This window comes from Sebastes fasciatus, chromosome 4 (genome assembly GCF_043250625.1).
Source record: "Sebastes fasciatus isolate fSebFas1 chromosome 4, fSebFas1.pri, whole genome shotgun sequence".
In the NCBI taxonomy this organism is placed as follows: Eukaryota; Metazoa; Chordata; class Actinopteri; order Perciformes; family Sebastidae; genus Sebastes; species Sebastes fasciatus.
In genome coordinates this window covers 17156597-17170318 of record NC_133798.1, presented here as the reverse complement: position 1 = coordinate 17170318, position 13722 = coordinate 17156597, and the positions used below count along the sequence as shown (strand labels likewise).

Here is a 13722-nt window from a genome sequence, read left to right as displayed (position 1 = left end):
TTCTTTTCAGTTTTGTATTGTTTTATTACTGAGAAGAGCGCCTAAGCTGAAAAGCTCCCTGAAGTCCGATGTGAGCAGTTCAATAGGTCAAACTTAGTTTGTTTTCCACAAAATCAGGCGTATTGCATTGAAAATAGTACAAAGCAACATTTTTCGAAGGCAAATCATTCAAATAGCGGGGTACAGAGGGCTTACAGATAGGAGAATGTATAAAATAATTATTCTAAAATTGAGAGGAAATTAATAAAACGTAATAAAATGAAGTTGATGACGCGTTAGCAGACACTTTTTTTTTTTTTTTTGCAAATGTTAGTAAAGCTGCAGTCTGATATAAAAGTGCTGGCCAGTGATTTTGAATGATTCACTATACTGCCCAGAAAAGTGCACTTGGAGTAAGAAAGCTACTGGGCAACACCATCAGGCCGTAATGAGACACACAGACACTTACTTGGTACTTTGAGCTGTCTGTTTGTATAATGTTCAGCTAGCCTGGTCTCAAGTTCGAAGTGAATTGGAAAACTGGAGGGAATAGCTTTGCAGGTATAAAGCCAGGCAAACGTTACGTCAGCCATTTAAACAAACAACAAATGCAATACATTTCAAAGGTAAGAGAAGTTTCTGTTTCAGACCATCATTTAATAAGCACATAAACTGTATAATTTTGATATTTTTGTTCAGCTTATATAAAGGTTACGTTATTCTATTGCAGTACAATACATCGTTCCAGCTTACATAATGGTATGTCAGGTGTGGCGACCTTAAATGTATGTTTGATGTAGGGACCATGCGCCAGAGCGTATCATTATCTCTTAAGTTCAAAGGGCCAAAACTGGCTGATGTAGCTACAGTGTTTTGATTTGATAAGACAGCAAACCCTCTCTTGTCAATGGTTATAAAATTGCCCAGTTGTAAAACTTACTCAGTATTTTTATTGGATAAATTACTAAAATGAATGTAACTTCATACATTTTTGTTATACACATAAATACTTTAGTCCTGTTTTTCACTGACTTGTGGCAAAGAGAAAAACACCTGAGAAGCTGTCTTCAAAACAACAACTAAAAAGCAAGACATGCTGCTTAATGAAAATATAACATCATGTTCAGATAATGGTTATGAGTGAGATGCGATTAGATCCAAACAAAACACAGCATGCAGTTCAATAAGTTGGGCACTGAAATCAGAATAATGTTATATAGTAGAATACATTGGATACCTTTATCGTCGTCAAGCACTACCAAGTACAGACATGATTTTAGAATCAGAGGCACGTACAGTTTGATCCATAATAAGTGGTATGAAATATCATTCCTTTTCTCCTGCAGGGAATAAATAAATAAATAAAAAAGGTTAATGTGACCTGTTTTCATGCTGCACTGGAGGATTAAGGTCATACTGAGGTGAGGTGATAAACGGTGACTTGAGAGGCCTTTCATGGGGACAGGAGTGTATAAGCGCTAGGTCAGGGTGACGACGTGATTACGAGCTTAATTAGACAGTAAAACCCAATGTCTGTGAATACAACGTGGAGTTAAGGTCATGAGCTATTGTGGTGAGTAATGTTCAGTCAGCGGAGGACAGAGGGAGATGATTTGTGTAAAATGGTTGTTATTATTATGCATTGTATTGTGGGGGGGAGACTTAAAATGTGGTGCATCAGGACGTCCAGGACTGCATGTTGCCCAGCATGGCCTCAAATCGCTCCATATTTGGGGCGTGAGCGTGAGCTAGGTGGTCCGTGAGGCGACTGTACAAACTGAAAGACTTCAACTCCAACCAGATGAAACCAAAACGGTCCTCATCGAACAGCACAAAGAGCCCCGGGGTGCGCTCTGGACTTGTAAAGCCGTGCCCAGCGATCAGGCCCGTCCCATAGAAGCTGAAATGAAGGAACATCAATTCATCAATCAATCAATATTTAGTTCAACCCAATTTCAATGGGTTGTAGACTCAGTATTTTACTTTAACAAATCATGAGTGGTAATAACTGCAGAACATTATTTTCCATAAAGCTTTATAGTGACCTTGTAGTCAAAAACGTCTGTTTTCGTTTTTGCCGGTGTGATCTCGGCTACGGCCCATTTCGACATCTCGTTGCCAAACTACGGATGCACCGATCCAACTTTTTCAGTCCCGATAGCCCTACCTGGGCTTTATCGAGTACCAATCCGATACCAGTAGTTAATTAATAAGCTGTATGCCTCACTGTGTGGGAGTGACTGGGATCATACATATATATATATATGTATATATATACATGTATATATATATATATATACATGTATATATATACATATATATATATATATATATATATATATATATTATATATATATATAGCAGAATTGTATTAAATAGATCAACCCCATTGTTACGATACCCGATCCAGCTATTTGAGTCTGCGCTGACTGCTATCAGTCACCCCGGAGGAGCAGTTGTGCCACGACCCGGCTTGTATTTCTTGTTTAACCACGTTAGTAATGAGTATTACTCATCACTCACCACACACACAACCTTGTGTTGTGGCAGACAAGACGGTAAATAACCCTAAAGCCAGTCTCGGTGTCCTGACTCAACACCCCAGCTAAAGCCCTCAGCACAGACCTCCTTATGGATTAATGCAGATTAATCGATTGGGAATCTGTGAAACAGGGCTGCATCCCAATTATCAACATCCATCGTCAAACTTGAGTGAAATCAGTGTGTTTTCTTTTAGGGCAATACTAATGCCACCACCGCATGCAAACAAATAAAAAAGATGTATGCAGTTACATTCCTCTTGCAGATTGCAATTCATTGTGGGAGCCAAAATCACCATAATAACTTTTATATTGTAAATTAAATATCCTTACCTATAAAAATATGAATTATACAGTTCAAGACAACCGCTTTCTCACAACAGTTGTTCAGTCAACCATTCAACATGCATACTGACAAGCATTCATTAGAGGCCGATAGGATTTCAGCTTGTTGGCTGTGAACTTTCAACAACATTCAAGATTGTGACAGCTCAGAAACAATAGGCACATTGTGTCGGTTACTGGAGCAAAGGCAGCTACAATCGATCAATCTGTACTCTGTGGAATTTGTACTGTATGCATTTTCTGTACAGCTGACTTCTTACCATTTTCTGCAGGTGCGAGGGTAGACCTCGTTGCGAGCCATGACCCCCAGAGGCAGGACGAACGGCTGGGTTTCAGGAGGACTGGTGCTCCTGCTGCTGGGGCCGGTCTGGCAGCTGTTTGAACAGATAACATGGTCTTCCTCCACCTCTTCTGCTGCGCTGGCATCACCGCAGGCTCCCTCTGCTTCACCTCTGACTGTGGCAGAAGTGTCCTTAGCCTGTTGTTGTTGTTGTTCTTCTCTCTGGACTTCCTCGTGTACCCCGAGTACCAGCCGGGACAGCTCCTCTATGTTGCGCTGGTGCTCCAAGTCTGGGAGGACCACAGGCCGGGTCAGGTCAACGTCCAAAGTGAGTTGTCCTGCAGGAACATTGGGGTCTCCCTGCAGGAAGCAGTAAAATGAACAGTCTGCACCACTGGCTGATTCATTTTGTGGGTTAATATTACATCTAGAGCTGCAATAATGAATCGATCAGTAGTCAACTATTAAATTAATCGGCAACTACTTTGATCGGTTTGAGTGAAGAAAAAAAAAGGTTCTCTGATTCCAGCTTCTCAAATGTGAATGTTTTCTGGTTTCTTTACTCCTCTATGACAGTAAACTGAATATCTTTGAGTTGTGGACAAAAGAAGACATCTAAGGACGTCATCCTGGGCTTTTGGAAACAAGATTTCACCATTTTATAGACCAAAAAAATAATCGATTAATCAAGAAAATAGTCGACAGATTAATCAACAATGAAAATAATCGTTAGTTGCAGCCGCCCTAGTTACATCCTCTAGATAAAAAAAACGTGAGAATGTTCCATTCAAAGGCAGGTGTGTAAGCCTGTTAAAAAAGTTTGTCTGAATAGTTTGTTGTTGGAGAGGACGACAATGACCGAGAGGACATTTAAGGTTAAACATTGATTAAAAGGAAAGCAGTCTTTCCTGTACAAAATCAATCTTTTAAATACAAGCACAGCCTCTGATAACGATTACTCACTAACTTACAGTGAGCTTGGTGGCTCTCGCAGACGTCCCGTGGAAACTGAGCATGACAATCTCCAAGCCGTGACTGCCGTAGGTGCCTTTGAAGAGGCCTGGGTGCAGCAGGTCAGAGGGCATCCCAGGAGGCAAGTAGATCCTCCGGTATGTCAAGCAGTTACTGTCAAAAGAAAGAAGACGACATTAGTCAAATATTGACTTTTTGCTACAGATCTGCCATAATATATAACACCACGATTCACATTATTAATTAGATAAATATGGAAAGCAACAGCTTTACCTGAGCCTCTGCCAAGGTCATGGACGGGTTATACATTCACTCACAAGTCGAAACAAGAACTATCTCTTAAGATAACAAGCCATTCCATTGCAATTATTGTTTAACCAATGAGAGCTACTGAGGAAGTTAACACTCAGTGATACTCTCCATTTCAGCTACAGAGAAAGTTGTGATGTAAAGGAAGAGACTCGTACTCATATTGACTAGTATAAATGAACTTCATCAGGATGAGCTCCTGCATGTGCTCGTGGAAGATTTCTTCCAGTGTCCGGCCCCATTCTTCCTCCAACCATGTCCTGAACTCCTACATGTACGCACACAAAGTAGAGGAATCAGTACAATGCTGATAACAGTCTTGAATTTCGTCATCAACAAAGTACATGGGCTTTAAAACACGAGCGAGATAAGTGAGTAGTTAGAACAGGTGTCAGGTGGTAACAGTTGCCTCACCTCCTGTCTGCCCCCTGGCATGCGGTGATGATCCGTCTGGTTACACTTTGTTGAAAATTCATCCTTCTTCCCAGTCTAAAAAATAACATAATATGAAACATATTAAAAGGATGACATACTTTTATTCGCTTCTAGTCTCGTATTAAAGTAGAATAACTAATCTGTGTCATTTCTTTGGTGCACAGAGAAGCGTTTGTGCTGTGTGAGCCCTCACCTGTATGTCTCCTTTGTGGGGACCCTTGTGTCCGTACATACACTCCACAGTGGCCTTTTTGTTCTCCCACATGTGGATACGGAAGAGCGGCCGTCTCCTCATGGGATCCTCCACACGGGGGTCATGAGGCGGCAAATACATCCAGCCGATGATGAACAGCCCGTCCACCTGAATGAAAAACACTTTTAATAATTTAAAATGATCTACTTTTCCTGCCAAAAGCGTTAGCAGCCGAAAATTGCCGCATCATAAATGGCTTCATGCGAAAGAAGAACTGTACAATGTAGTCGTTGTTCCTTATCTTAATGCAAATGTCTTGATTAGGAAACACTACGTACCACAACGTTGAGCAATCCACCATAAGGCCCTATGTCAGGCTGCCACAAGCCCAAGATATGTCTGTAAGGGTGAAGCACTGCAACGCAAGAGCACAACAACACACCATACTTATCAGTTTCTGCAATGCAACATCAATGTTTTACTACGAGCTACATTGTGCAATGTTAGAAACACCAGAGGAGACGTTAAAACCCACAGACTCAACTCTCTGTTTAATGTCTGTCAGGATGGAGTCTATGAGATGTAAACCCAAAGGGAAGAAAGTGTAAACTGACCACGCTCCCAGTCCAAACAAAACACACAGCACACCAAATAACCCCGGCCTCCCATTTCACACTTAATATGAAAGCAAACAGCGTTGAGGAGAATTATTATCAAGTTCAAAAGGGGATGCGTAACACTGCTACAGCTGTTTGCTTACAAATCAAATCAACAAGAGTCCCACTCACACAACCCCTCATGCTGCAGCCATCCACGTTGAGGCCCATGTACATACAATGTGTGTACACGTCTCTATAGTCCATGTGCTCGTAGTCCGGGAGGAGCTTCATAAAGCGCCCAGACTTCACCCGTGGGTTGACACCTGGACAGGCACAACACAGGCATGTGTAGAGCAGCCATGGACCAAGGCGGGCTCAGCCTTCAAGTGACTGCAGAAATGTGCCAACATAATCTATTCAATGAGCCAACAAGTGTTGCCGGGCATGTTTTGTGGCAACTGGTATTTCAAAATAAATTCTATATCTCTGCGGATAATCAAATGAGGAACTAATGGGAGAGACAGCATTAAAACAGATGTACCTGAGTTCACGTGGAACCAAGAAACCACATTTGCAGTATATCAGAAAAGCAATTGGACTATTTTTTTTCTATCTGCTGTAAATCACAATCATTAGGGAGATCTATCTGGACAGTAAGGCTGCACAATTAATTGAAATTTTATTGTAATCGCAATATGGCGTGCTGTAATTTTCAAATCTCAGCAGGCGCAATTTTTGTTAAAGGCAAAATGTGTTTCAAAATAACATTTCAAATTAAATATTGTGCTGCAGAGATGTCCTGAACTACACATCGTATTCTACATACTTAAGAAAACATCTTTGTTTGGTACAGACCCCTGCAAAAATCACACCATAATAACTATATCTTTCAATGAAAATGAGAATAATGATGTAAAAATGATCATTCCCTCTAATATCGCAAATCATATCTCAATTGCAATATCAGTCAAAATAATTGCAATTAGATATTTTTTCAAAATCGTGCAGCCCTACTGGACACCTACCCTTAATACACACAAGTAAAAATATGAGGGTGTAAATGCTGAATGACCTGATGGAGTAGGAATGAACCAAATACTTCATTGGATCAGTTCATGGGTGACATTTAATCAGCAGTCAAACTCACGTTTAACATAGAGTTCCCGGCAAGATACTCCTCCCACTTCCATCTTCCTCAGATCCTCCTTCATACCAAACTCTGCAGAGAGGAAAAACACAGGAGAGAAATAGGATTAACATTACATTTAATTTATAATATACTGTGAATCAAGGTGTATGCACATTATGGCAGATCTACACTGAAATAAAAAAACACTCAACAGTGGCAGAAAAGTCAGATCAACTCTGACTCTAAACTGAGAGCAGCGGTGCAGGAAATTTGCACAGCAAACAGCAAGATGGACGGTCCAAGCTTGAACTCCAGTCAGCAGACGTGACCCGATCACGTTCCATCCATAATGATTCACAAGATGTCAGAAGTACACAGCCGGCTTGAGGCACGAGTGAACTAAGCAGCCACCACAAGAACCCCAAAAAAGAACAGTTTAAGACTTGTTAAGTCTCTCGGAGCTCATTTTTTTTGGTTATTATTTTACTTGTTTTTGTTGCTTGTTCATTAGTAAGAGGCATTGAATAGATACATTTACAGTAAGGTCTTACAACTGGATGGTCTTATAACACTGCAGTATTTTCAGATCTTAATCACACATCTTACTGCTTTTGGCTGTAAACTGTTCATGCTTATTAGTAGTCGTAGTAAGATCTATTAAATTATTGATTCCACTGTAAGTGCCTCACTACTATAAGTGCTGTCTCTGACTCTGTTACCAGCTTTTTTCTGCTTGCTGTTTTTACTCTAACTGCTTTCTTTAGTTCAATTCTTTGATTTCAGTGATTTTAAACGTAACTGATTGCTGCAGCTTAATATAAAATCCTGGTATACTGGTTATTGTGTAACTTGAGAACATAACATTCCTAAGGCCACTACTATTATCTCACACACTACAGCGCTTCAGTTTCCTCATGCCCTGATTATGTTACAGTACAAAATAGTGGCCCCACATATCCCTGCTCATGTTTTGGAAATCAAAACCCGCGCTGCACTTAATGTTTATTTTTATAAGCAATGTATCTACTGAGTATTCTTCCAATTAAAGCTGCAGTGGGTAGAATTAGAGCAAATATGATTAAAAAAAATTATTTTAATAAAACGGTCACTATATCGTGACAGTAGTGCATGAGACAGGTAATCTGAAAAAAATCATGTGCCTCTGTGTCCTCCGGTGCTCCTAATGGCATCTGCAAGATTTCACAGACTGCAGAAAACAACCAATCAGAGCCGAGCTGGAGCCTAACTGTCTCTGAGCAGCTGTCAATCCCTCACGAACTCCGATCAAAAGGTCAAACAGATAAATACATAGATACATTTACTGAATTGTTATTTACTATTAAAATAATAAATCGTACACCAGCAACTTGGTAAAAAAAATCTTCGAAGTTAACAGGTATTACAATTGAAATGCAAGTAAGGGATAATGTACAGCTAGCCAGTCGTTGTTGCGAAATAAACCCCGACAGGGCGATGCCGCACCCCGAAGCGGAGCGAAGCCCTGCAGGGGTTTATTTCACAACAATGACCCGCTAGCTGTACATTATCCCACTTATCACACAGCTACTTACTTAAGAAATCAATAATTTGACACAAACACGGTCAGCCAGAGTTCAACATCAGAACTGCACCCATAGCAACGGTCTGTTATACATAGCAACGGTCTGCTATAAAGAAATAACAGACCATAGAACGCTGTGATTGACCAATCAGAATCGTGTATTCAACAAAGCCGTGTAATAATCCTTGATATTGCAGCAACAAATTGGTCAAAACTGAAACAGGAATTAAAATTCCACTATAAAATATATAAGTTGACTAGATCGGCTCCATTGTGTCACCGATACCCGATCCAGCTATTTGAGATAATATCTAGTATACGCATGCCACAATAGAGCATTTTATTTGTTTATTGCCCACTCATATACAACTTTATAAACTGCACATGTACATATTACATTTATTTATTGCACATACTACATTTATTTATTGACGGACTGTGCACACTATGTTCACCCATTCACTCTTTATCTTTTATATCTCTATTATTGTTTTTATAATTTTTGTATACCTTTACCTCTCCTGTGTTTCACTCTGTTTGCTGATGATGCAGCTTTGACACCTGAATTTCCCTCTGGGGATTAATAAAGGTTCATCTTATCTTATCTTATCTTATATTTTCAAATATTTTCAATCAATGATTGATAAAAAAGTGTGTATTTTCTATAGATTGCATTATTGTTTTAGTGGTGTATCTTTTTATATTTACATAGCATTTGTGTCATGAGATAGAGTTGTTCAAACCTGCAACAGTGCAGTTCCCTGACTTAACAACATGGGGTGGTGGTGATGAAAATATTGCATAAGGCCCCCAAAAAGGTTAGGTCCGCCCTGCTTCAGCAGTCTTATCACTATCAGATACAAAGCAGAATGGCTGACATGGGGGGCCTTGGTTTGGTCTATGATTTACAGCAGTGACTGACTGGGTTAATTCTCCTGCATGCTTCCCATACAGATCAATAGAAATGCTTTTAGGGGGAACACATTTCCAGAGGAACCAGAGCTGACACAAACAACCTGTCGACAAAAAAATGACTCTCATATAGTCTGGTGCACACACGTGATATTATTATAACAACTCATCGCTTTATTATAGGAGTCTAATATCTCTATGCACAGTAATCGCTATATATATATATATATTTACCTTCCATGCACCGCCTTCTCCAAATGGTTTAAGTGTTAAGGATTTGTCTTAATGTCTTGCCTACGAGGGCAACATTTGGCAGTATTGTTTTAGTGGTGTATCTTTATATTTGTACATAGCATTTGTGTCTAATTGTATACATGAGATATAGTTGTTCAAACCTGCAATAGTGCAGTTCCCTGACTTAACAAAATGGGATGGTGGTGATGAAATATTGCACAAGGCCCCCAAAAAGGTTAGGTCCGTCCTGCTTCAGCAGTCTAATCAGCTGCACAGAATGGCTGACATTTGGTCTATGTTTTACAGCAGTGAGTGGGTTAATTCTCCTGCATGGTTCCGTACAGATCAATAGAAATGCTTTTAGGGGGAACACATTTACAGAGGACCTAGAGCACTGACACAAATAACCTGTCGACAAAAAAAGGAGTCTCATATATTCTGGTGCACACACGTGATATTATTATAACAACTCATCGCTTTATTCTAGGAGTCTTTATTCTAGGTGTCTTTATTCTAGGAGTCTATATTCTAGGAGTCTCTATGTGCAGTAATCTCTATATATATATATTTACCTTCCATGCACCGCCTTCTCCAGATGGTCTCAGTGTTAAGGATTTGTCTGAATTTCTTGCCTACGAGGGCAACATTAGGTAGAGCTGTTCCGGGCAGCAGGGAGAATATCTCCACCAGCAGCTCCGGCGGTAGCTCCTCTAATGACTGCGGGTGTTGAGGTCCAGTGCTTGTTGTGCTGCGAGTCAGAGAGCCGCCTCTGTTGTTGACATGACCGCTGCCATATTCACCAGCGTCACTCGGCCCTGCTGCAGTGGCTGCTACGCCGCTCTCCAGGCCTCCGTCTCCGCCTTGCCTCTGACCCACGATCCGCTCCTCTTCCTCCTCATCCATGTCCGAGTCGCTGCCCTGGGGATCCTGCTGGTTCTGCCGCTGTCGCCTCCGGCACCTCCGCGACTGACCCACTCCGCAGAGCCTGGCACAGACAGCCATCCGTAGAGTCACCAAACAGGCAACATTACATCACTACAGCACTAAACACATCTATCTATCAGCTGCAGCAGCAGTCTGGCTCATCTCCCTCCTGTCTGTACTCTAGTGAGCATGAGCAGAAGACGCGTCTCTGGTGACGTCACATGGTCTGTGTGCACGTAAAGAGCGTAAAGCAGCTTTCCTTCCTTCTGCTACACCAAACCGGTATTCATTATGTATACAGTGTGTTATTATTACGCAGCGTTATGAAGAAGACACATGCATGACATCCAGCAAGAAAATAAGCCTGAAAAAAGGGCCATCACCAGTATAGCTGGTACTCCACTTTTATGATGGCTCTTAAAGGGTCCAGAGTATAGGGCAGGGTTCAGCAACATGTGGCTCTTTAGCCCCTCTCAAGTGGCTCCCTGTGGATTTTTTAAAAAAAATAGTGGAAATTAATTTTTGTTTGCATTTTGTTTTGCATCTGAGATTTAGAGAATAAAGTCATAATATTATAAAGTAGTAATTTTTCATTTTATTTTATTTTTTTCTCATAAACTTCTAACTTTATTCTCGTAATATTACAGGTTTTTTTCTCGTAAAGTTACAACTTTAATCTCTTAATATTACGACTTTTTTCTCAAAGAGTTCCGACTTTTTTCTAGTAATATTACGACTTTATTCTGAAAATCTCAGATTTTTTTTCCCCTCAATGTGGCCCTAATACTCCGCAGTACATTTGCACTTTGGCCCTCACTGCATTAAACTTATATACTATATACTTAGACTATAAACTGTGTTACCTTCATCACAATGATAACATGTTTTGCGGCTCCAGACAGATTTATTTATTTATTTTTTGGCCAAAAATGTCTCTTTTGATAGTAAAGGTTTCTGACCCCTGGTATAGGGTGACCAACAAACCAAATGTGGGGCAAAGAGTATGTTTGTGTGGGTCAATGTTGGACACGTAACCAGGCTGATAGGTAATCTATAATTTTGATATAATGTCTAATTTAAGTAGATTAAGGACAACACACACCCCCACAACAGCCTGTTCTCCCTCCTGCCCTCTGGTAGAAGATACTAGGACTCCCAGGACTCTCACCAGCAGACTGAGGAACAGCTTTTCCCCCAGGCCATCAGACTTTTAAATAGATAATTCATACGACACCTTCTCACACAAAAAGTACCTCAATCATATATCTTATACTGTATATGTTCTTAATCAGTGGCGGCTGGTGGACATTTTTCTAGGTAGGGCTGTTCCACATCTAATCAATTTCAGCAAACATCCCGGTATGATTTAATGCAAAAAAAGTGAAGGTATCAAAAACACATTACTACTTTGCAGTTAAATAACCAACAATTATTTTATTCCAACAGGAGCAGTACAGTATGCTAAGAAAAAAACACAACAGTATAACATGAGTGGTGGAAAGTAACTAAGTACATGTACTTAAGTACATTTTTGAGGTACTTGTACTTTACTTGAGTATTTCCATGTTCTGATACTTTCTACTTCTACTCCACTACATCTCAGAGGGAAATATTGTACTTTTTACTCCACTACATTGATTTAATAACTTTAGTTACTTTACAGATTCAGTTTATTAATACAAAATATAATCAACGAATAAATTATGTATTATTATAGATTAAACTACCCAGCAGTATATAAAGTCATTAAAATGAGCTCCACCTTAACCAGCTGCAACATTAAAGTGATGAACACATTAATGCATCAATAAGTATAATCCAATAATATACATTATTCTGCATAATGTGTACTTTTATGTTTGGAGTTTTAAGTATATTCATATGCTAATATTTTTGCACTTTTACTTAAGGAGGATTTTGAATGCAGGACCCTTACAGTATAGTTAAGTTTTAAAATGTCATAATTAGCCTGCTAGCATACTGGCTTGTTACCAGGCTATCACTGTAGGTAAACCACATATTTTCAGTTATTTTAACTTTATATTATAATACCAAAACTTCGAGACAATAGAATGAACTTACAAAAAAATATATCAAAAGATGATGGTCCGAACAATTTATTTTTTTATTTTTCAAATCGTGGATGACGTAACGGAAGGTGATTGGTGTTCACGATTCTTGGTAGTGGGGTGGCATCGGATTGGTCAAATCTTGGTAGTGATAGGCAATGTGATTGGCTCTCACATGACGGAGTTGCTCCACCAACGGGGCTACTAGATTATGCGATCATCGCTTCGAATCCCGTGTCACCCAAATTATACTTGTTTTATACTCTACAATGATTTGCAAAATAAAATGAATGCAATTCAGATAAGACAGTATTTATATATTAAAACACTCTGATCAAAGATTATCGTTCATTGCGTGGATCATTTATTGTTGCAGTTATAATCATTTACCATTGATTGGCTTTATTATTAATGCTGTCCAATATGTTAATATTGTCTGTTGTGCTTATGCGAAGCTAGTAACTGTGTAGTAACTTATTGTTTTGATACCACTGGTCACGGGTTTTAGTTTTCTCATTATTTGGTCTTTATGTTTTCTTATTTTATTGTTGTTTTTATTTTGTCTGTATTTCATTGTATCTGTGCAAGCACTTTGAAACTATGTTTAGAAAGGTGCTATACAAATAAAGATTATTATTATATTATTCTAGTAATTAAGCATTGTGTGCTGTATGTAAACATTGCAGTGTTTAGTTTATCACAAGCATTGACTATAACCAGTAATATGAAAGGTATAGTATAAGCTTACCATTATAAACTGATATTGTTGATCTCGAATAGTTAAGGTTAGGATAGGTCGGGCTGCGAGTCTCGCCAGAGTTTTTGGAAATTTTTGCCGATCTCAGATTAGATTTCGCGTTTTGCGGGCTCCCTTCCAGACACGACCAAATCTTGGTATAACTTTTGGTAGTGGATAGGCAACGCGATTGGCTATCACGTGATGTATTTGGGCGCCAGGTTGGCAACTCTTAAGTGCAAAGAAAAAGAATCGAGCTAGCCAGGAGTCGAACCTAGAATCTTCTGATCCGTAGTCAGACGCGTTATCCATTGCGCCACTAGCCCGAGATGAAAACAGTATGGATCATAGTCATATTTAATACTGTGGTACAAACCATTATCAATATACAGTCAGTCTAATCAACAAATGCAGATAAACACGACTAAGCTAACGATGTTTAAGAGTCTATCTGGATAAATCTGGCAACCCAGCAAAGAATTTACTAAAGGTTACGCCCTGTAAA

General features: G+C 39.5%; 1 protein-coding gene and 1 non-coding gene across 4 annotated transcripts; both read right to left on the bottom strand.

Annotated features, from left to right (window-relative positions):
* Positions 1–10620, bottom strand: fbxo31 (F-box protein 31). Of its 3 annotated transcripts, XM_074632323.1 has the most exons (10): positions 10061–10518; positions 6800–6871; positions 5889–5975; positions 5392–5468; positions 5054–5221; positions 4840–4914; positions 4584–4693; positions 4116–4269; positions 3125–3504; positions 1–1879 (listed from the first exon to the last, which is right to left on the bottom strand). In XM_074632323.1, exons 1-10 carry the CDS (start codon positions 10488–10490, stop codon positions 1657–1659), a joined length of 1776 nt encoding a protein of 591 aa, XP_074488424.1. In that variant the 5' UTR covers positions 10491–10518; the 3' UTR covers positions 1–1656. The 3 variants fall into 3 exon arrangements, with proteins under 3 accessions (XP_074488424.1, XP_074488422.1, XP_074488423.1); XM_074632321.1 differs by lacking the exon at positions 5889–5975 and having other exon boundaries at positions 10061–10620; XM_074632322.1 differs by lacking the exons at positions 5889–5975; positions 10061–10518 and adding an exon at positions 9489–9546.
* Positions 10621–13470: 2850 nt separating this feature from the next.
* trnar-acg (transfer RNA arginine (anticodon ACG)) lies at positions 13471–13543 on the bottom strand. Its single transcript has one exon. It is a non-coding gene; the product is annotated as a tRNA-Arg (tRNA).
* Between the last annotated feature and the right edge of the window lie 179 nt (positions 13544–13722).